Below are 23,548 nucleotides of genomic sequence, written 5' to 3'. Positions count from 1 at the left end.
CATCACCTGTAACATCGGCGGAAGCAGTACCAGACTAAATTTCCCTCGATGAACTCGAGTAAACTCATGACCTAGACAGTTGACCCGATCATACCACTATAATACTAGGTGTTTTTCTATTTTTATTGGTAAAATAATTCTGATAAAGTGTCCGCAATATTATCTGAAAAATAAATTTAGAATTGAGACATAATAAACTTGACTTTGTTAATGCATTTCATTAATAAACTTATGTGCTTTTAGGATACATAAGATTTTATCAAAGGAAGGTGGGATGGCGTTCTAAGGAAATACAACCCCGTTTTTTTTAAATAGTACGCTCTGAAGAAATTGAGTGGCGCGCGCATTTTGACGGACAATATTTTTGAGAGGAAAAGACTGACATGCACTGCATTGGTGTTTTTGTGTGCACAATGTTTTGCTCAAACATCAGAACATAATTGAGAATCGAACAGAATTCTAGGTGAGTATTCTAAACGTGAAAAGTGCTGCTAAACTTAGGTTGGAAAAGGGCCAAAAATAGTTTAATCTCTGTTTGTAGTATTCCTAAAATGTTCGTAATAATTCAATTGGTTTGTTAAATTGTTTACCGTTTCTTTTCAAACTTGGTTGTGTTTCTGTGGCCCTTTCTTCCTCCTACTAAAAAAGTAAATTAGTAAAAGACTTTTTGTTTACCAATTGTATTTTTTTCTCTACTAGTAGTAGTGGATAAGGGAGAATATACACTTGTACAGTAAGCCTTTACTGACTACACTTTCCTGTCATGTTTGTGGAAATAATAGTTGCGATAACGGAAGGTTTACGTTATCGCAACTATATCCTCTGCTGCTTACCAGTTTTCACGCTATTATGCCTTTTTCTTTGAATTGGGAAAAAAATAATGATGCCATATATCAACCGATGCCCTAATTATCTTCATTTGTTAATATGAAGTATGCAAACATGTATTAAAACTTGATGGACATTGAAATGTTCACACCACACACCGATCTTCAATGACTTCAACTGGCCCCGTTTGTTTTGAGTTTTTCCTGTTTTCACGGCAAACGAGAAAGTATGGTTTCCCGGTGAAGCCATACATGGAAGAAAAATCTGCAGTGACTACAAGTGTTCTTTGAGACTCTATGTATGACTGTATAGCCAGCAGTTGCCTTCATTTTATTCAAAATATTTTTTTATTAAATTTTTAAATTACCATGGTAACTTGCAAAAAATAAAAAAATAAAAAATATATAAAAAGTGTGAATAATTACTGGCTTCCAAATCTGATTTTTTTTTTTTTTTTATATGTTTTTTTCTTAATATTTATAATAAAGCGTATAAATAAACAGTGATAATTTAATCAACGAGCTGATGTTTAAATTTTAATATTAATAATAGTATTGATACCAGGGTTACAAAATAAAAATCTCCAAAAATATTAGAAAATGATATAAGGCACATGGCTTCTTTAAGCCTCGGTATTTTTTTTCAAGAATGCTCAGCAAAACATTCAGTCACATGATTTTGATCATCATGAATTGTGAATTGAAATAGCGTTTGATGAAACTTTTTCGGTGGGCAAATATTTTTATATGGCCACAACATTATGACATATTTTTGTACCTTGTAGAAATGCCTAAAATACCAAACTTTTTGCATTTACAAGTGCAAATGACTAGTGGAGCCTTACATGTTTCTAAGTTTTGGTCAAGGGAGAGGAGACTCTTTGCTTGGCAACTAAAACCACATAATTTTTATCTAGGGACTGTTTACATCGCGCACAGAGAGGTAAAAGATTTGCCACGATTTTAGGGACACCTCAAAAACAATACCTCCTACGATATATTATATTTATTGGTTTATTTCATAAAAACATTACAAAGAAATGAACAGTATGACAACCGATACGGTTGAATTGCACTAGATCATGTACATTATAAAAATAAAAAAATCGTTAAAAAGAGCTAAAGGTTAAACATTTAAAACACACAATAGCAAATGAGTAAGTTACAAACAATCCAAACAATGAACAATCACCCAGCACTTAAAACAATAATGAGACTTAAAGTCACCTGGAAGTGGTATTTTTTCAAAATAAAGCTTTTGTCACTAATATATGTGTTTTGATGAGTGGAATGTGAATAAACAGTTAACTAAGGTTTTAAAAAATCAGTTCTTATGTTATTTACAAATTTAAGAGTAGACCCCGACCCGAGAGGGCGCTGTTCGTGACGTCAATCGAGGCAGACTTTGCCTGTAATGCGTAGAGTAAACAAAATTGCAAAGTACATGACCAGGTGTATTGCTGCTGAATGCAGAAAAACACTTTTTGAAATGTACCAACTCACGACTTGGACGTACATGTACTTTGCATGTGTGTTTACTATACGCATTGCAGGCAAAGTCTGCCTCGATTGACGTCACAAAAGGGGTAGGCGGAGTCAGCCCCCAAACAACTTTATGTATTTTTTAAACATATAAATCGGACAAAAAATTACTAAAAAAATTGTTTTATTGTTCGTAAGCATATACTCTGCGCCTTGAACACCCAGCAGGGTGGATATGTGCGCATTACAAGTCTTATTATTATTATTATTATTATTATACTCTTATGTTTGAAATAATTTTTTTTTTATTTCCAGGTGACTTTAAACAAAAGTAGACGTTAACAAAGGGACAAATTGAGGATAAAAAGCCAACATTAGAATCCATATAGTACAAATTAAAAGAATAAAAAAAAAAAAAAAAGCACACCAACAACTTTGAAAAAAATTGGCAGCTAATAAAGGAATACTACTAGCTTAGGGCCTATATGGATCACAATTGCACATTTAGAAATCTGGTTAAATTTGGAATGCAACTGTTTCTGTACCTGTTAGTTCTACATTTAATGGTGGTTAAGTGGTTCGCATTCCTTAAGCCATTGTTCCTGGTGGGTGGGAGCCACTCCCGAAACCTTTTTGAGTTGAGGAGTGATGTGCCGAAATTTATTGTCAACTTTTCGTAGCGTCATACGTTATCGACCCTCATATGTTTTCGAACCCCAACTTTGATTCCCGTTTACCGCGAGATTGTGCAAGCTGCACCGGTGACAGAAGCTATGCAGTTTACTCACGGTCTGTATTTTCATCAGGCTTAATCATGCTGAGAATAAGGTTTCCTATCGTTGGTTATGCTCAAACATTTATAAAATGATTGATTTTCGGTACAAATCACTAGTGCATTATTATGCCAACATTCAAATGAGTCAAAAAAACATCATCCAACCTCAAAAGTTCAAAACAAAATTACTATCTGCTAGATTGAGTTTTATTCTGCTTTAGTCACTAGATGGATCACGTGAGGTGGTTACTATTTGGGATTCTATGGTGTGCCAATATGGTAAAAAAATTAAAACATTTTAAGTGAAAATGACACAAACTTTTTATTATTATTAACTGGATACTGTAATAAATTCTGATTAGCGTAATAAATATTAAGTCTACATTAAAGATAAAATATCATAGATCGGTTTCTTATCTCCGAAGCCAAACATTACTGGTCTGAAATGGGGGAAAACGGATTTTTATGAAGAGTGTGTGCTTCAAGGGGAGTGGGGTGTTTTACTTTCATGCCTTATGATATCTCTGGATTCTAATATAGTAGCCATAATGCCTTAGGACAAAAATGTCATTCAATTTGTTAAGTAGTAATTGAATAATATTTTTGATTTATTTTGCACGCCATACTAGCTTCTGAATATTCAATAAAATACCAACCAATGAAAGGTGTGAAAACATATGACTGTCTCTCGCAACGTAAACCCAAAAATTTCATAATTTTAAAACACCATGAAGTGTAAGTGTTATTTAAAAAAAAAACTGGATAGATGATTTGAAAAAAAAACCTTTCAGTTTTTGATTGTGAACAATTTTTCTGTTATCCTACTGAAAACACATGACACCAGGATATGGAAATAATGACTTTTTTGTTATCCATCATATCTACCTCTTGAAACTATAAGGCTCACCTGTGTGCCTTATAGGGGTCTCATATTTAGGGCCTCCTTAACGCTATACGTTTTTCAAATCAGCGTTGATGGGTGAAAGTTTTACGACCGTTAGCCAGCCAGAACTGTAGTTTCCTGTGTACTGTACACCTAAAGCTTTCCCCAACCTACTCAATATACATCTTTCTACAAAATGGTGAAGTCCAACTCGGTCGTGGCTCGGCAGTTCGGCGAGTAGGCTGGTGTACAGCGCTTGGTGGTCGAGTGACCAAAAGATAAAGCGTTGAGCATAATGAGAAGTAAAAAAACGTGCGCTGCGCGGTAAAAACAACAGTGAGTACCGAGCAGAAAATTGCATTTTTTGACGATGTTTTATAATTTCACTCAATAAAAAGGAAATACAAGCATTATGAATGTATATTAAGTATGTGGGGAAAGTTTTGGTAGTGTAGCACAAAAGAAACTTCAGTTATGGCTGGCTAGCGGTCGTAAAACTTTCACCTATCAACGCCAATTTGAAAAACGTATAGCATTAAGGAGGCCCAAAATACTAGACCCCTATAAGGCTCACAGGGGAGCCTTAATAGTTGCTAGAAGTACAGAAGTTGCAGATAGCCCTACAATTGGAATTGTTCAAATAGGTATCAAATTAATTTTGAGTGCGAATTTTCTCAACTACCGCTCTTTTTACCGCTTATGCCGATATGCTGATTGTCCCCGACCGTGCGCATATTTTTTTCCCATGAAAAAATAAAATATCTTTTAAAATGTAACCAGGCATAATAGACAATTGTACCAAACAATTAACAAAAATCATGAATTTGGCATAAAATTTTTTTTTTAATTATGGTGAAAAACATGGAAAATCCAGCAAAAAAAATGAAACAAACATAGATTTGAAATCACTAATTATCACTCTTTCTTGCTACTTTAAAATTAATTCCATGAAATTTACTTCATTTTTTTGGGTCGAGGACACTTTTTGGTGGAATTGCCCTAAAGCTAAATTTTTTGTGTTTTGTGTTACAAAAAGTACCCAAATCCATTAAATGTCAATAAATGAAATAGAATAATTTAAAAAAAACAAACCTGAATGAGAATAATAGAAATGATCACTTGTAATGCGCTGGTATACATCATCAGGCGTAGCGCATTTATTGAATGCAATAGAAACTAAAGAAAAGCTAATTTTGTTGAATTAGGGGAACATTCATGATTTGGAATGGGTGTTATGAAATTGTATTACATGTATTTTTGCAGAAATAGACCAGGAAAACCAATATTAATTTGTACTTTCGTTGTTATAATGTTGTTGATTGATAATGATTTTTAAAAACTAAGGTACTGACAACACTGAAAACATGATCAGAAACTAAGAGAATACAAATTTTTACTTCTTTGTTTGTTATGCAGGAGTTGTTGATACAGGGACAATTTCCAGAGCAACTGCCACTCTAACATCAACCATGGACATCTCCATGACCTCATGCGAGGATGATACCTCCCCCTCGACACCCCAAAGCTTCCCTTTTCCTTTTACCCCGTACAACATCCAAGAAGACTTTATGAAGAATCTCTATGCCACCATTAATGAGGGGAAGATTGGAATATTTGAGAGTCCAACAGGAACAGTTGAGTAAAGTTTTACAGTTTTGTCACTTAAACAGTCCCTTCAAAACCAGGGCCCAAATTCATAGAGGTTTTGAGCAGAAAATATTGCTTTACAATTTTCTGCTAAAGCAGAAATGAGCAGGATACCAGTCACAAGTTATCAGAGTAGTTTGGCCAGTAACCTTATTCTGTTAAGCATTTAGCTTGTTTTGTGCTTAAAGGCAGTGGACACTAATGGTAATTGTCAAAGACTAGCCTTCACAGTTGGTGTATCTCAACATATGCATAAAATAACAAACCTGTGAAAATTTGAGCTCAATCCGTCATCGAACTTGCGAGATAATAATATTATTTTTATTATTACTTGTCAGATTTCAGGAATATTGTCTTTGATCTTCTTTTGCTGTCAAACTTTAAGGCAACACTCTATTTCTGTTATTATTTTGATTAAGTCTGTTAATACCTGAACCACTGTCGGATGACCTGTATCATGGCAAGATTTTCTGGACTGCCTATGACGGTTTTTAACACCCAGAACAACTTTGGGTGCCATCAATTGTTTTGCGGACAGTTGGACAAATCGCCTAAATAACGTGCGAGACCCGTGGCTTTTTCACAGCTGTTTGAGGTCATGGAGTGATAACAAAAAAACAGGGCTCGAAATTTACACTGGACCACAGGCCGAGGCCAGTGTTTTTGTGTCGGGCCAGTAAACTTCATCCAGACAAGTTCGACAGTTTTTTAGTGTCTGAATGATCTTCCACCTCATCTTCAATTTTAAAATTATGTTCAATTGACTTTGAGTCTGACAAGTATCCTTCATTTATGTTAAGTATTACCCATAAGATCAAATAGAAAGAGAGTGTAATTTTGTAGAAAGTTTTGTTCCCATACAAATTATCTGGTCAAGTTAAAAAAAAAACATGCCTCTTGATCTTGTGATGTTGTTCACTAAATTCAAGCCCTGCAATTTGGAAGATAATAATTTGGTCTCAAACTATTTTCCTGAAGGGTAAATCTCTCAGCTTAATCTGTGGCGCCCTCAAGTGGCTGACTGACTTTCAACAGAAAGAACGCGAAGCGATTGAAGCAATAATCAAAGGAGAAAGCAAAACACAGGGGTAAGTTACTGATTAATATAAGTACATGATTAGGATACTTTTTAAACATCTAAAACTACAGTTGTATAATAATTGTTGGGGCTTGCTGAGCAGTCTAGTTCACCGAACCCAAGCTCTGGTGTTATCAGCAGTGAATAATGACAGTGACGCTTGAGCAAGACACTTAACCATAATTGCTTTGTAAAAAGTTGGGGAAGGTAGTGCTTTCTGCTGTACCAGCCAGGCTCCTTGTGGATGATACCTATGCCTACATCTTTACAGACTGTGAAGGGGGTAACCCTGTTTCAGCCCCAGGAGTAGTTGGCAATATGCCCCTGGTGACAGTTGATTTGGGTCAATAGCACAAATCAGTTAAGTGTAGTCCACACATTGAAGTGGCTGTCCGGCCTTGTGATGTAAGGCAATCTCTCATAATTTTTTTTGTAACAAAATGTTTATCTGAAATGTTATCACAGGGACAGTGGAGAGGCGGTGATTGACTTGAAGAAAACTCCCACAAGCTCAGAGCCTGACTGGGTTCTGGAATTTGACAACAAGCGAGCTCAGATGGAGAAAAATACCCTGCTCATTGTAAGTGAAAAGTCAACATTTGTGCTTGTTTTAAACCTACATTTATCCTTGTTGAAAAAGTAAAAAGGACCATCTAAAGCCTGTGCCAGAAGAATGATTTTGAGCTCCTCTGCACCGTAAATGCCTGCAAAGAAATGTTTTGGAAATTGTAAGTACAGCACATAGGCTAAGTGTCATTCTGGCCACCTGCATCCCATATTCAACTCGGCCTTTGGCCTTGTTGGATATGGGAAGCAGAAACGCTATATTGTTTTGTATCCAACTTGCCCATTCAACACATGATACCAAATTGTATTGAATGATCAGGCAGTAGAAGAATTTTAACACTTGCCTCGTTCGTTTTCACATGTAAGTTGCCAGAAATAATTACAAGTATCAGCTAAGAGCACACAAGAAATTTAGTTTTTTATTGTCTCTTGTTGTCATCAACTCTTGTTGTCATCATCAAAAATAAACTTATATCTCAACAAAAACCTTTGAATAAAAAGCTTTTGTTTTAATCTCCAGGAGGAGCATAAGCAGATATTGAAGAGAGAAGAAAAGTTGCAACAAATGAGAGATGAGATCAAACAAAAGGCCATTGTCAAACGAAAGGTACTACAAAAAAGAAAACCATCCCTAAAATAATATCTCCTGGATGGGTTGGTTGCTCCATATTTTTGGCGCTGGGTGTTGGCTTTGCTGTTTAAAGGACAGGCATTTTGTTTGTAACTGGAACGATTTCCATGATTGGGTTATGACAACTTTGTTGATCTTGGCATTTTACACTGTTTTAATAATGTGAGGTTGGAGACTTGTAATATTGTTCCCACTTTCATGAGGACTCTTTTTATTGAAGAATTGGTGCATCACAAAACTTTTAAAATGTAAACAGGGGGGTTGGGAATGCTGATTTCCACTTGTGATTTTGATTTGTATGACTTCTAAGGAGCCAATCAACCGTGTTTTGAAAGAACTTAAAGATTAGTTCATCACCACTTTCATTTAACTTTCTGTGGTAGCGATTTTCTCCGACGGACAAGTCGGATATTTCGCAGCCTCTAGATGAGAACGATAACCTTGAGAAACCAGCAGACAGTGACGAAGACAGCCTCCTTGTAGCTGATTACCATAGCGACGATGAGATGACAACATCTTGTGATTCTGGGGAGGATGAGGAGGATGCTGAGCCTCATGTCACTAAGGTAAAAGAGTTAATCAGGCATGCAACTCTTCACTGCGTTTCCGCGGAATTCCGCGTTTTTTTTTTCTGATTTTTTTTTAGCCTAATATATGCCTGGCAACAACAGTGTACAACTACAATCATGTAAAATAAGCCTAGTACATGCTAACAATGCACCTGAGAGCGTAATACACCTCACTATTTTCTAGGGTACCATTTGTGGGTATCATGTCCCGTGGCAGTTCAGCTGCCTCGCTCCGCTCTTGCGTTGTGCCTTCGAAAATTGTCCTCTTTTTTTCAACGGGCAGTTGCATGCCTGGTTAACAACGAGAACTCCCCTCGATTCACTCAGCGAAAGTAGTAGTTCGATGATTTCCAACCTTCTGCCCAGGTATTATCTAAAAAGCTTTTCAGAACTGAGAAGTCCCCCCTGATTTCCAAAAATATACTCCACGGAAGAAGAGATACTCCACGGTAAGAGAGAAGTCTCCTGAATTCTGAAAAATCTTCTCTCTTGATGTAGATTATAAAGCCAGACAAGTTCTCAAAAGTACGTAATCTACCTGGCAAGCAGATACACACAAAGTGTAACTTTCAATGGTAGTGCTATTGGCAAAGTGATGATGGTTTTTGCCCTCTTAAGGTTGAAATTCCAGACATGATTTCTATATGATAATTTACTGTCTATCAATCCTTTGCTTGCAGATATTTTACTGCAGTCGAACTCATTCTCAGCTGAGTCAGTTTGTACACGAGGTCCAGAAAAGTCCGTACGGAGAAACAACAAAAGTAGTGACTCTAGGTTCAAGACAGGTAAGGGACTTTGTTAAGACACATTTCATTTCATTTCATTTATTCTGGTCGTGAAGCCAAGAACTCTCAGCAAAGTGAACAATTCACTGTACTAGCCAAGAACCCATCGGAGAGGCGTTAAGGTAGAAAGTTTTAGTTTTAGATGAGGAAAACTCAAAAGAAATATTCCAGGGAAAACCTATGCAATTTATGTTTTCTCAGTCGTCATTCCGATGACAGATTGAGCCTAAACTTTCACAGGTTTATTATTTTATGTGTTTTTGAGTCATAATATAAAGTCTGAACACTGGTTTTTCACAGTTTCCAATTTTTTTTCTGCGCTTTCAAAAATGATTTATATACATGCTGCTTCCGTAATCCTACTATCTAATTTCACCATGCATTTTCCATAAATTTGTAAAGCATCCCGTTTCCTCTTTTATTCCAACCAGAATTTGTGCATCAATGAATCGGTTAAAAAGTTGCAATCCCAGAGTTTAATCAATGACAGATGTCTTGAACTACAGAAAAAAAAAAAAGGTAGGTGACCAAATAACCAAAACAATAAGCCTTTTTGAGATATGGAGGACACAAAAGGTTTGGGTATATTTGTGTGTATGTACACTGAAATCAAACAGTACACTCCTATCACGTCCACCATACCTCAACAAGGCTTATTGAAATTTTAGCTGTATAGATTACTACACTGTTAATAATGGCTCTTATAATTTATGCAGTGCAATTCCAAGAAATGACCATTGCTCTTTGAACAGTGTTAGCCTTGGTCACTTCATTTCATTCCTTAATGGAATGGCATGGTTGGCGTGTGCGCAAAGCGCTCTCCTCTCACCAAGGTGACCCCTGTTCGATTCCCGGCCGGGGCCACTCGTGAGTTGAGTTTTGCATTGGTCTCTGCTGTGCCGCGAGGGTTTTCCAGACCATCCGGTTTTCCTCCCTCGGGAAAAATCAAACATTTTCGATCTCTGGCTGTGCTCCGTGGTCATAATGGGTTGATGTGGCTGGCAGCTGAATGCGCCCTTGCATGCCTGCTTCTCGAACATGTTGTAGCTGCGTCCTTTGCAATTCAGCTTTCAGCTGCGAGTAAGGATGATTAGCCCCCAAATTATTATTTATCTTAAACCCACAATCAGCTCCCGTGGAAGTAAACAGCCAAATATGTAAGGCACCAGGCTCCAAGCTAAATCATCTACAAGAACCATTATTTAATTGTTGTGGGTTTTGGTGTTAACATTTACTCTCTATAATAATAACCGTATATAATTATTGTTATAATTAATATAAAACGGTATAATCACAAGTTTATCAATTCTAATCCAAATGTTTACCATCATTCACTCAACAGAAAAGAAGGAGAAGCACAAAGAAGATGATCCAACCAAGTCCAAACGGAAGAAGACATCAGCGTCTGGGTGTCCCTTCTATACTGCCGGTCAGATGGACACCTTCAAGTATAGAGTGGCCTTACAAGTCCTGGACGTTGAACAACTCCTGTCCATCGGCAAGGAACTTAAGGCTTGCCCGTACTATGGGACTAGGTATACCATTCCAAGTGCAGAGGTAGGTACTAAGAAACTTCTTTTTTGAGTGAAAAGACCAAATCTGGTAAAAGAATTTTTTGTAAAGTGAAAATTCATAAAGCAATTTCAAGAAGATGTGAATAAATTTAATGGAGAAAATAAACTTAGCTGTTGCAAACTGTTTACCAACCAAAATGATCTACGGTATAAATGCACAAAATAGTTAATGGCCCGACTATTCAACCCCTAGCAGAGTCTCTCGTCGACGGTAGAAGAGTCATTCTCGCTTAAGTCTTTGAGAAAGACTTTGCTAAGGTTGAAAGGTCAGCCCATTAACTTTTTAAAAGAAATCACATTGAGAAACATTTTTGGATTTTCAAGTGAATGTTTTATGGTGACACCTTGTACAGAAATCTCTTTTGTTGGTTGTAGTAGTTTTGAAAAGAACTGGTGGTTTTGATCAATATGCGCTGATTGTCGTCAGGAGAGAGCTAAAATTACAATTCCATTGCCTTGTAATGTATAACTTTCTGTGTACAATACATTGTTTCCATTACCATGTTATTTGCTATTTTATGCTGGTGAATATATGTCAGAATTTATGAACATGACAGTATTTATCTTGTTTCAATCTTTATTGCAATTTGTCCTATGCAGTGTTTTTTGTGAATATTGTTTAATAGTAATAATTTACAATGCTATAAACAATTTTTACCGCAAATTTGTTTGCCATGAATATGTATATTTATTTGTTGCAATTTTACCTCTGTGCATGATATTTCTATCTTGTCAGATTTTTTTTAAGTGCGTCGCGATTCTAGTTTCTGTACTTTCCTGCTTCACTTTCTTCTTTTTCAATAAGTTAAAATTTTAACTTTTTGGTTGTGACTATTGGTTGATCATTGTTTTTAAACTGTGTTTTTACTGAAAGTTCAACCGGGACATTGAAGGACTTTGGTTCTGTCTTGTTTATTTCCTGGCTCTATAAACAATGAATTTTTCAGTAGCTTATTGATTCTTGTGAATTAAAGGCAGTGGACACTATTGGTAATTACTCAAAATAATTATCAGCATAAAACCTCACTTGCTAACGAGTAATGGGGAGAGGTTGATAGTATAAAACATTGTGAGAAACGACTCCCTCTGAAGTGACATAGTTTTCGAGAAAGAAGTAATTTTCCACTAATTTGATTTCGAGACCTCAAGTTTAGAATTTGAGGTCTCGAAATCAAGCATCTGTAAGCACACAACTTTGTGTGACAAGAGTGTTTTTTTCTTTCATAGTTATCTCGCAACTTCAATGACCAATCAAGCTCAAATTTTCACAGGTTTGTTATTTTATGCATATGTTGAGATACAGCAAGTGAGAAGACTGGTCTTTGACATTTACCAATAGTGTCCACTGGCTTTAAAAAGTAACATATCAAGTAATAAACCCCGAGGGAAACAGACTGGGTTGATTATTTGGGATGGAACAAAAAAAAACTTACTGGAGCAAGACTTGAACCAAAGACCTCCAAATTAACGTGTCAGCTCTCTACCAACTATCCAGCGATATGTTGGCGGTCTCCCTATTTTGCCAGTATCTTTGTTCAGACCAACAACATAGGGATGGATAGCTCAGTTGGTCGAGCGACGGTACTTCAATCCGGAGGTTGTTGGTTCAAGTCCCACTCCAGTCAATTTTTCTTAAAAACAACATGAATGAAAAGCTAATTCATGAATTGATTGTTTTTCCAGCTGGTTGTTCTGCCTTACAACACCCTACTTCATTCCTCAACCCGTAAGGCCTGTGGGATACGACTTGATGGGAATGTAGTCATCATCGATGAGGCACATAACCTCATTGAAACCATCTCAAATGTCTACAGTGTAGAGGTGACAGGAGGTCAGGTAAGGCATGAGTCTGATAGAAGAGGTTTGAGGAAGTTGGATGAGGTATACTTGTTATGTTCAGTGGAAGTGTAGTTGAAAAGTCAAGTTTGCATTGACGCCAAATGATAAAATCTCCCGTTTTGAGCTGTTGTGTATCTGATCAGGGCCCAATTTCATGGCTCTGTTTACCGTAAGCAAAGAATCGGCACTTACGGAAGCAGATAATTTTGTGCTTATGGCAAGTGTATTTCACGGGTAGGCGGGGAATTTTTGCTTCTGCGCGTGCGTACTCCACGTTACTAGACATTCTACGCTTGCAAGGCAAGTGCAGAAATTCGGCGCTTGCACGCAAGCGGGGAATCGTGATTGTAAGCGCAGAATTCGGCAGTAAGCAGAGCCATGAAATTGGGCCCAGATCCAGCGGTTGTAACCACCCAATGTTTTGATCAGTATTCTTTTTCCAAAGCATATTGATTGAAACAGCAAACGGGAAAGTATATTTTTCCTGCTTGATTCCCTTTGTAAACCTTTGTATTTGGTTATGAGTGAAATTATTTATAAAACATTTAATTACATTTTTGTCTTCATCTCTTTCAGCTTTGTCGAGCACACTCACAACTCAGTCAGTACATGACAAAATACAGGTGAGTTGCATCTTCACATTTTTTTTCTCTTCTTCATACAAGATTAGACAAAGTCCACATGGTCTGATCATGATTTTATTGAACGCCATTGAATCACACTGTGTTGAATACATGGTGTTTCGTGGGCTAGTGTTTAAGAGCACCGAACACAGGCTCCAGTGTTTCTGACAAGCAGATTGTGGGTTTGAGTACCAGTCGTAAAAGAAGAACATTATAATAATAAAATAATAATAATAAATAATATTTATAGAGCCCTTTTTACTGCATCTGAAGAATGTCATCAAAAGTCAAACACTAACTTTTAGAATTGCCAACAGAGATGAAATTTCATGAAAGATCGAAATTTGTGATTTTTTACGTTCTTTCTCAAAAGCTATAGACGATGTGACCCATGTTTACATTCAAACCGCCCTCTGTTGACAAAACACTGTATACGTCATGTTTCGCCGGGCAAAAAGACGCGTAGCCATGGTAAGATTGCATAAACTTTCTAGCGGACTGCCAAAACAAAAAGGTTTTGCCCGGCGGTGTACGTGAATCATTTTATGGTTTTCGAGTGACGTCAGAGGTCACATTGTCTATACTTAGTTTGGTCAATGCAGAATATTGCTAAATTTTTGGAAGAGGTAGTAATTTTTTGACCATCTAATGGACTTTAATTTTTAGAACAGCCTCCTCTTTTATGTACATGTAGTTGTCACCCATAAACTTGTTTTCCTCCATAAAAAACTATGACCACAACTTTTCACATTTTAGGAGTCGGCTGAAGGCCAAGAATCTGATGTACATCAAGCAGATCTTACAGGTTCTAACCGGCTGGATCCGGATCTTAGGAGGCAAGACGGATTGTCCTCCAGATTCACAGAAGACGGGTCCAGAGACGAGCAAGCTGTTCACCATCAATGACTTTCTCTTTGCTGCTCAGATAGACAACATCAATCTCTTCAAGGTACAGTTTGCTTTGTCACTTAACTTTTTTCTTGGATTGTTGATAATTTAAAAGGTTGTTAACCATCAATGCATCGTCATTCATTATCTTTGCAACATAGACTTTGTAAATCTCTTAATGGTAGTTTTTGCTTTGTCACTAAATGCTTTCGTGGATTTTTGATTATTAAAAGCAAATCTATGTTTTGTAATATTTGAAACTTTACTAAAGCATACAAGTAATATTGTTCAAACCTGCTCTGGAAATAATGTCGTCAAACAAGGCTTTTGTACAGTCTTGTCCGATGACATTATTTTTTACTAATAATGTTCTTTGTATTACATTGATGTATCCATTATCCATCTTTTTGTTATGCTCTCTGTGTTTGTTTGTTTGTCAGCTAATTATATTTTCAATCATCTGCTTTCTGAAAATATTGTCATGTTATTTTAGAAATGTTAATTTTGTTGAAGATCTTCTTCACGTGAGCAGTTCGCCTTGAAAAAGAAAAGCCTTGGAATCGTCTCAGGAATCAAAGTTTTAACTATAGCACTCTTAGCAGTAAATATTTGTTCTAAGCATCCAAACATACTATGTGCCTGATGTATAGGTACCAAGGGTCTGCTGTTTTTATTGGTATTATACTACACTGGTTGCTATGAGTATAGTTTTGCTGTGTGCTGTTGTGTTTGCTCGGCTTTCGAGTAAAACAAAAAAAGACAAATCACTTGATGCGCTCTATTTCTCTCAAATCGCAGAATCGTTTGGGTTTTATACAAAAATAGCTTTGTGTTTTGTTTGTCAGCTGTTTTTCTTTTCAAGCGTCTGCTTTCTAAAAATATTGACATGTTATGTAGGCTGGAAATTATCTCCAGGGAAGCAGAATTTGTTTTGTATACAATGTAGACGATGTGACCTATGTTTACATTCAAACCGCCCTCTGTTGACAAAACACTATATACGTCATGTTTCGCCGGGCACTGAGTTGCGTAGTCATAGTAAGATTGCGTACACTTTCTAGCTGACTGCCAAAACACAAAGGTTTTGCCCGGCGGTATGCGCGCGAATCATGTTATGGTTTTCGTGTGACGTCAGAGGTCACATCGTCTATTGAAAGCTAATTTTTCTGCTTCTGTGAAAATAGTCACTGGACTTTGCCAAGCAAAATCTCTGTGCTGATCTGATTTTGAAAGTTGGATTGATTAACAATAGCAGTGTCTCCTGGTCTGATTATATCAACCCAGTTTTCAGACAGTACAATTGCTGGCCTATTAACGACACTGGACACTATTGGTAATTGTCAAAGACCAGTCTTCTCACTGGCTGTATCTCATCATATCTCATCATCATTTGAGCTCAATCGGTCATCGAAGTTGCGAGATAATAATGAAAGAAAAAAACACCCTTGTCACACGAAGTTGTGTGCTTTCTTATGCTTGATTTCGAGACCTCAAATTCTAAACTTGAGGTCTCGAAATCAAATTCGAGGAAAACTACTTCTTTCTCGAAAACTACGTTACTTCAGAATGTTTTATTCTATCAACCTCTCCCCATTACTCATTACCAAGTAAGGTTTTATGCTAATAATTATTTTGAGTAATTACCAATAGTGTCCACTGCCTTTAAATTGACCCAGTTCACAATGCAGTTTGTATTGGTTACAGCACACCACTTTACCTTAAACAGACCTTTGTGAAAGTTCAACTTGTGAACAAAACAGCTTGGGAAGTCAGCTCTGGAATTCTGTATGCCTTTACTGCAGTTTTTGTATTTGCATTTTCTCTAATTAACTTGAAGTCTACAGCTTAAAATTAATTTTGTCTATTGAAATTTTTGAGATTTTTGTTTATAGTTTTCCCAGTTACTGTTTCAAGTAAGATTCTTTAAGAAATATGCTGTTTCCATTCTAATTTTCCAATATATGGCATTACAGGTATTTCGTACATGGTTAACATTTTAATGTTTTTTTGTTCACTCTGTAGTTGCAGAGATACTGTGAGGTTAGCCAAATCTCCCGAAAGGTAAGATATTCTTGCATAAAATCCTGCAGAATCCATTTTATGAAACTTACAGTGCTGTTTTTTCTTCTGTCTGTGTTTTACATATTGATAAACAATAGGGAGGTTTAGCTGCATGTTACGCAATCAAAAACATGACCATGAGAAAGTTTTAAGCATACGTAAAGTTACAATTTTTTAGGTCAGGTATGTACGTGCAGACACCATACATGAGCATGCAATAAGCCCAAAGTGGTGACGTCACCTAGAAACGACACAGTTTTCTGACATTCACATTCATGTTTTTGCTCGCATAACGTGCAGCTAAACCTCACTATTTACTCTCAGCCTTTCTTCTGGCCTTGCCACTCCTTATGTCTAGTATTATTGTGAGAGTTACTAATATTTGTGAAATTTTGTTTTTTAGCTGAATGGATTTGTTGAGAAATACCAACCGACGGTGAAGACCGAGGCGGACCACGCCCCTAAGCAGTCTGCAATGACAAGATTCCTTCAAGAAGTCAGCCAGAAATCTAACAAGGAGACAAAACAAAGTACAAACCCCTCAGGTACCAGACTGACTTAATTTGAATTTGGTTTACCAAAATAATTCATATTTTTATAACAAGTGTTTTTTATTTTGATGGTTTTAAAGCCATTGGACCATTTCGGTAAACAGTATTGTCCAAAGGCCCACACTTCGTGTATCACAACTTATATATAAAATAACAAACCTGTGAAAATTTAGGCTCAATCGGTCATCGGAGTCGGGAGAAAATAACGGGAAAACCCACCCTTGTTTCCACACGTTTCGCGTGTCATGACATGTGTTTACTATAAATCCGTAATTCTCGATACCAAGAATTTATAATTGTTTTAATGTTTTCTCAAAAAGTAAAGCATTTCAAGGAATAATATTTCAAGAGAAGTCTTTTACCATTACCTTCTGTAAACCCTGTAAGTTATTTGTAAATCTGTGAACTTTTTTTCTTTTTTTCTGTTCCGAAAGTGTATTTGGCTTTAAAATAAGGTGGTAAATTTGAAATCAAAATATGGACACTTGTAATTATACACATGTAGATTGGCATTGAGGTATGTGCATACTATGTCAATAGCCCCATTCATGGGTACATTTTTTTGTACAAACTACAAAGACACCAATTGAACAGTAGATAAGTATTGAGTAACTCCTTGCAGATGTTGTATTCAACAAACTCACTCACTTTTTATTAGTCATTGAGACAGCAATTATTAATTGGTATATAAATAACATTGAGGTAACTGTCACCTCAGTGGTTTTCTTAAACTTTTCATAAATTGGTAAAACGGAAAATTAGTACCTATGATTGTGGCTGTATACAGCCTGTGCTACCAAGTATGTGGTGCACCAAGCTAAATCAATCATAAGAACCCTCTCTGCCCTTTTACTCCTGGGTGAAGGGAAGCAATAGTTAAGTGTTTTGTCAAGAACACAAGTGTCATGACTGGGATTTGAACCCACACCCTGATGACCTGGCTACCAGAACTTGAGTCTGATGCATTCAACCGCTGTTGCCACGACTCCCAAGAGGATTGATTATAACAAACATATCAACCAATCAATAACTTTTCCACATTCAACAGATTTCTTTTAGGCACTGTGTCACTGGTTTTCCATTTTCTCTTTTCTTTCTGAATTTGAAGATGCGAGTGAGAGGAAAGAAGAGGAATGGCAGACGTTCTCATCTCCTCTCCTTCACATTGAGGGATTCCTCTTGTCTCTTACAAATGCTGATAAAGATGGAAGGGTTGTTATCCATAAACAAGGTACTGTAGCGTAGGCTTTGCTTTTCTGTGTTAACTTTGGTTTATCCCTTACACCCATAAGTGCAAGCACTGAATACTCGGTACTCTCCCAAGTTTTGTGAAAAAAAAAAATCGCAGGCATAATACTCAGGTGGGATTTTGAACCATATGCGACCCTTGCATCTAGAGCAGTGTCTTACTAACTAGACCACCGAGATTGCCCAGTATCTTTTCTGGTATACACAGTTTTGATAAAGAATAGGATACTTTTTTGTTGTTTTTTGGTTGCTGTTGAGAGCTTTTGTATGTACACGATGCAACTCTAAACTGATACAGGGTTACACAGTCGCCGAGCAGGGGGTGACCAGGGGTGGAAGCTCCGAAGCAAAGCTATGCTGATGTCCCCTGATCAGCTTCGATGTTTCAGTATATACTTAGTCTTGTAATGTTTTTAATCAAAATCAATATTGGTGCCAAGTCTACTTTAAGAAGGCCCTTACTTAGCACTAGTTACACGTTTAATCGTTTTTAATGGTGGAAGTGTCGTGGCCGAGCGGTTAAGAGCACCGAATTCAAACTCTGGTGTTTCTGATCAGCAGATTGTGGGTTCGAATCCCCAGCCATGACACTTGTGTCCTTAAGCAAGACACTTAACCATTGCTTCGTCCTTCGGATGGGACGTAAAGCTGTTGGTCCCATGTGTTCTGTAAACGTTTGTAAACAAAACCAGTGCTATTATCAAAAAGAGAAGGTGTTTGCTCCGGTGTTCCTGGCTGTACTTGGCAGCATATTGCACCAAACACCTTGTAAACCATTATTTGGTGCCAAGGATTAGGTCTAATGATTCAAACTTCGTCCCACTCACCTTGTAGTAATAATACCTGGCGCTTTCGTATCCTTTGGCAAAAGGCACGTTATAAATACGGTTATTATTATTATTATTATTGTTATTATTAATCAAAATGTTTGAGTGCAAGGATGAAGCATGTGTCCATAGTTACCTTGCATTTTTGTTGTTGATTCTGCAGACTTCCTTGGCAAGTCTAGTATAAAATTCCTGCTGCTGAACCCAGCGGTTCATTTCACTCAAGTATTGAAGGAAGCCAGGGCGGTGGTCGTCGCTGGCGGAACCATGCAACCAGTGGATGAATTCAAGGAACAATTACTCTACTGCGGTGGAATTAGTCCAGATAGGATCGTGGAGTTCTCATGTGGTAAGATTTCACAGGTTTGGAATCTATCAAAACCAGATTTTTACAAATCCTTCAGGATTTTTTTTAATCCAAAAAGTGTCATGAAAAATTAACAAAAACTTTTCCGTTGCGAAGTCATGACCCAATCAAAATGGCCTTATTAACAACTAATCCTAATAGTTTTTGTTAGGGCTACCAAAAACAAGAGCTATGTTTTCAACTCTTCTTAAAATTATTTTTTACAAGTTGTCATTCTTGTTAGTTTTATTGACTGGAATTTGTTTGCAGAGAACTTCTAGGTACAGCAGGTAGCAGGTTTGAATGTTGTTTATGTCTGTGCCCCCCCCCCCCCTAAAAAAACAAAAAATAAAAAAAAATCGAAATAAAATTAAATAATTATAAAATGAAAAAATCAATCTAGTTGCATTTCTATTGGTCGTTTTAGGTCATGTGATATCACCTGAGCAGTTGCTTCCAATCTCGTTGGCTAAGGGCCCCTCGGGCATCGAGTTGGATTTCACGTACCAGTCACGTGATCAACCTAAAATGGTAAGATGTTGTTACAAATACAAGACAATCATAGAGGTGTCTGTCCTATCCGAATAAACAGTGTTTTATGTTTTAAGGCCCGGTCCCACTGCAGATATCGATCACGACGCAAAGAAAACGCATTCTATTGGTCGAATTGCCCCACGCAGAATACGCACACGCTCATTCAACCAATGTAATGCGTTCTCTTTGCGATGTTATCGTTACCGTTCTTGTTATCGCTGCAGTGGGACCGGGCCTTTAGGCTTCAGGCTTGAGTAATTTTTACTAACTTGTCTTTTGTAACTTGTATTTTGGCTTATCTTTTGCTGTTTACATAAGGTTTCGCTCCAGCAGTTTTTACTTGTGAAGCACCTTGAGGCCCTCGCATATAAAGGGCTCTATAAAAATATTATTATTATAATATTTTATTATAGATGGATGAAGTTGGTCGTGTCCTAGCCAATATCTCAAATGTCGTTCCTGGTGGTGTGGTCTGTTTCTTCCCATCGTACGACTATGAGAAAAAGCTTCACGCCTACTGGGAGAGCACCGGACTAATCAAGCGTATTGAAATGCGCAAGAGGATCTTCAGGGAACCACGCAAGGCGGGACAGGCTGACTTTATACTGGGACAGTATTCAAGTTTCATTGAGGTGAGGATGATACAAATTTACTAAGAGGGGGATTCGTACACTGTTTAAACTTGATGAGACACTTGCCTGATCCCACCGATAGTAATAATACTATATTGGTACACTTGTATTCTGGAGTATAATGTGATGTTTTATTACTGACGAGACATGACTGAATCTTACATGATTACTGTTTTCATGAGAGAGAGTGCCTATAGATTGACCTAGTGACGTATTGGGGTCAAGGTATATTAATATGCTGTGTGCATAGATAAAGTAGTACCTTCACAGGCTCTCTACCAACTGAACTATTTAGCGCTATTGGCACTCTACCTTTTATTTGAAAGTATATTGTTAACAGAAATAAAGAATAGGCAACATTCAGTGATTGTTAAGAACTACTTTTGTACTTGTGGAGGTAGGAAATCAGCCGGGAACAACTAATAATATAATAATAAAATTAAATATTTATTTTGGTTTTTACCCATACATGGATGTGTGTTAGCACTGTATACTCAGTACTTCCTCGAGTCCTGTGAAAAAATATCACAGGCATATTAATCGGGTGGGATTCGAACCCATGACCCTTGCAATTCTAGAGCAGTGTCTTACCAACTAGACTACCGAGACTGCCCGGTAGCTAGAGACAGTTCAAATCCTATGTTTTGACAGCGGGTACCGCAACAATATAATAGATGTTAAATTTGCATCGGGGATAAAGAATATTAATTTTGGTTTTTACCCATACACCGATGTGTGTTAGCACTGTATACTCAGTACTTCCTCAAGTCCTGTGAAAAAATATCTAGGCATATTACTCGGGTGGGAATGGAACCCACAACCCTGAAGTCTTATATTGGAGTCTTATATAGCGCAACGTATCTACCAAACAAGGTACTCAAGGCGCTGAGTGTATACAAACTTTCAGAGAGATAGGTTATTGCAGTGATGAATTTTGAGACCCAGTTATGTAGCACAATACAATGTGCCACATTCAGGAGCACTGGGGCGAACCCCTTCTCTTTTTGATAAGTGCACTGGGTTCTTTTACATGCGTTGCACAACAAATGGGACCAGGGGCTTTACGTCCCATCCGAAGGGCGAAGCAATGTTTAAGTGATTGCTTTAGGACACAAGTGCCACGGCTGGGGATTCAAACCCACACTCTGCTGATCATAAACACCAGAGTTTGAATTCGGTGCTCTTGACCGCTTGGCCACAACTACTTTCCCTTACTGGATTGAGGGGACTTTTCCTCCTTCACTGCCTTGGAATGTTAATGGTTTTGTTAATGGTTAGACCACTCGGCCAGGATGCTTTGCAGGGCTTCATCTAGACTAGCACAACATCAACTGCAAAGGTGCACTGTGCTTTTGCTGTGGTGCCCTTTGCAAAGATCCAGTACTAACCAAAATTGTTGTAACAGAAGTGCCCTTACTATTTAAAGGAACATTGCTGTGCCCCTGCAAGAGCAAAGTTTAAGGCCCTGCCTTCATCTCTAATTATCTCAAACCTATTTTAAAAGCATGTTGGTTTAATTGTTTTGGTCAGAAATGTTCTTCAGGTGGTGCTATGGCATCAATGAACGGTGCCATCCTTATGTGTGTGGTTGGAGGTAAAATGAGTGAAGGCATCAACTTCTCTGATCAGCTCGGAAGGTAAGACGTCTTATTTAAAGGAAGATTCTTTGGAGAATAATAAGACAGGGATGAGACTTTCTTGGAAATCAAGAGGCTAATATTTTTCTCAAATTTGAAAAAATTTATGCTATTGGATCGACACTGAGCACCATGTGGAAGCTCGAGCCTGCCCTGTGATTTCTCTCCAGATGTTCCCATCCAGCATGCAGGAGCGTAGTTCCTCAGCGCTGGCCAAGCCGATGTCTCGTTTCAGGGTGTCTAGGAAGGAGAGACGTCTTCTCCCACGAGAGGCCTTGCCTTGAATGGGCTCCCAGAGGATGGTTGGGCAAGCGGCAAGCTCTGAGTGGCCGACACAGTGCCCACCAAGCTTGAGGCGGTGTTCACCGATCTTCTCTGTAGCCTCTTTGGAATCTAAAGGCCTTGTCACACGAGGCAACTTTTACAAGCAACTTGGAGGCAAGCAACTGCAGTGCATGCTACAGGACCACCTCGGTAGCACATGAGTAATTTTGCAAATAATGTCTTACGATTCCCAATGAATGTATGTAGACATTCAAATGAGAATGAATTATCTTCTTGGAGATTGCCTGGAACTGGCTGCCTGTAAATTGCCTCGTGTGACATGGCCCTAAAACTCCAGAGGTTATCAAAATGTGGAAATGCTATCATTTCATTGTGTCTCCTGATATCTGGACCAAAGTTTCAGACTTTTTGTCAGCAATGACCTTTTTCTCGAAAAGACATTTCTCATGATGTCCATGTCGTGGGAAAGTATGCATATTATTATGAAACCTCATACCAAAATTAGGTACATCTTGCCAAAACTCATATGATTAGAAAAAGAGCAGTTAATTTACTTATTTCAGGAATTTATTTCTACAATTAAAAGGAAACAAATACAGAAACAAGTAACTTTGAAATTTTGTTGTAAAAATGAAAAATGTACTATTGTCTTAGCGTTTTGGAAACAAAATGTTAATCTGGCAATATTTTTAATTCTAATTTTTAGATGTGTCGTCATGGTGGGTCTTCCGTATGCAAATATAAAATCTCCGGAACTGAAGGAAAAAATGGACTACCTGAATGCAACAATGGTAAGCAGTCTTACCTCAGCACCCCCCCCCCCCCACCTTCGCAAATCCTTTTCAAAATGCTTCTCTGTATCTTCAACTATCACTTATGAGTTATCCTTTGAGTTTCGTTTGTCCAATCTTTTGATAACTAATTTTATTTTTGACTGAACTGCTTTGATCAGTTTGAGTGTTTTTCTAAATGCTTATCTCAATCGGTATCTTTTACTGTCATTCATGAAATATTTTGCTATCCATTTAGCTTTGATCGCTTGTCAAATATTTTGATGACTAATTTTGTGTGTGACAGACTGCATTGATCATGATAACACAACCCCTTTTACTGTCATTTATGAAATTATTTGTCTTCATTGAGTTTCATTTATTCAATACTTTGATAACTAATTTTAATTGTGACTGAATGGCATTGATCATGATAACACAGCCCCATTTACTGTCATTCGTGAAATGTTTTGCTCTCCTTCGTGC

General features: G+C 37.4%; 1 protein-coding gene across 1 annotated transcript in view; it reads left to right on the top strand.

Annotated features, from left to right (window-relative positions):
• Nucleotides 1-346: 346 nt before the first annotated feature.
• LOC117293840 (ATP-dependent DNA helicase DDX11-like) overlaps nucleotides 347-23,548 on the top strand; it is a 28,386-nt gene continuing 5,184 nt past the window's right edge. Inside the window, exons 1-20 of the mRNA XM_033776298.1 lie at nucleotides 347-463; nucleotides 5,384-5,601; nucleotides 6,593-6,702; nucleotides 7,158-7,272; nucleotides 7,780-7,866; nucleotides 8,274-8,456; nucleotides 9,140-9,247; nucleotides 9,679-9,766; nucleotides 10,590-10,804; nucleotides 12,505-12,657; nucleotides 13,237-13,283; nucleotides 14,040-14,232; nucleotides 16,194-16,232; nucleotides 16,636-16,777; nucleotides 17,892-18,014; nucleotides 19,022-19,207; nucleotides 19,632-19,735; nucleotides 20,152-20,370; nucleotides 21,901-22,007; nucleotides 22,999-23,083. Of these exons, the coding sequence (XP_033632189.1) occupies nucleotides 5,437-5,601; nucleotides 6,593-6,702; nucleotides 7,158-7,272; nucleotides 7,780-7,866; nucleotides 8,274-8,456; nucleotides 9,140-9,247; nucleotides 9,679-9,766; nucleotides 10,590-10,804; nucleotides 12,505-12,657; nucleotides 13,237-13,283; nucleotides 14,040-14,232; nucleotides 16,194-16,232; nucleotides 16,636-16,777; nucleotides 17,892-18,014; nucleotides 19,022-19,207; nucleotides 19,632-19,735; nucleotides 20,152-20,370; nucleotides 21,901-22,007; nucleotides 22,999-23,083 (2,469 nt within the window). The 5' untranslated portion in view covers nucleotides 347-463; nucleotides 5,384-5,436. The remainder of the gene's footprint in view (nucleotides 464-5,383; nucleotides 5,602-6,592; nucleotides 6,703-7,157; nucleotides 7,273-7,779; nucleotides 7,867-8,273; nucleotides 8,457-9,139; nucleotides 9,248-9,678; nucleotides 9,767-10,589; nucleotides 10,805-12,504; nucleotides 12,658-13,236; nucleotides 13,284-14,039; nucleotides 14,233-16,193; nucleotides 16,233-16,635; nucleotides 16,778-17,891; nucleotides 18,015-19,021; nucleotides 19,208-19,631; nucleotides 19,736-20,151; nucleotides 20,371-21,900; nucleotides 22,008-22,998; nucleotides 23,084-23,548) is intronic.

This window comes from Asterias rubens, chromosome 8, assembly GCF_902459465.1.
Source record: "Asterias rubens chromosome 8, eAstRub1.3, whole genome shotgun sequence".
Taxonomy (NCBI): domain Eukaryota; kingdom Metazoa; phylum Echinodermata; class Asteroidea; order Forcipulatida; family Asteriidae; genus Asterias; species Asterias rubens.
This window is presented reverse-complemented; position numbering and strand designations above follow the sequence as displayed.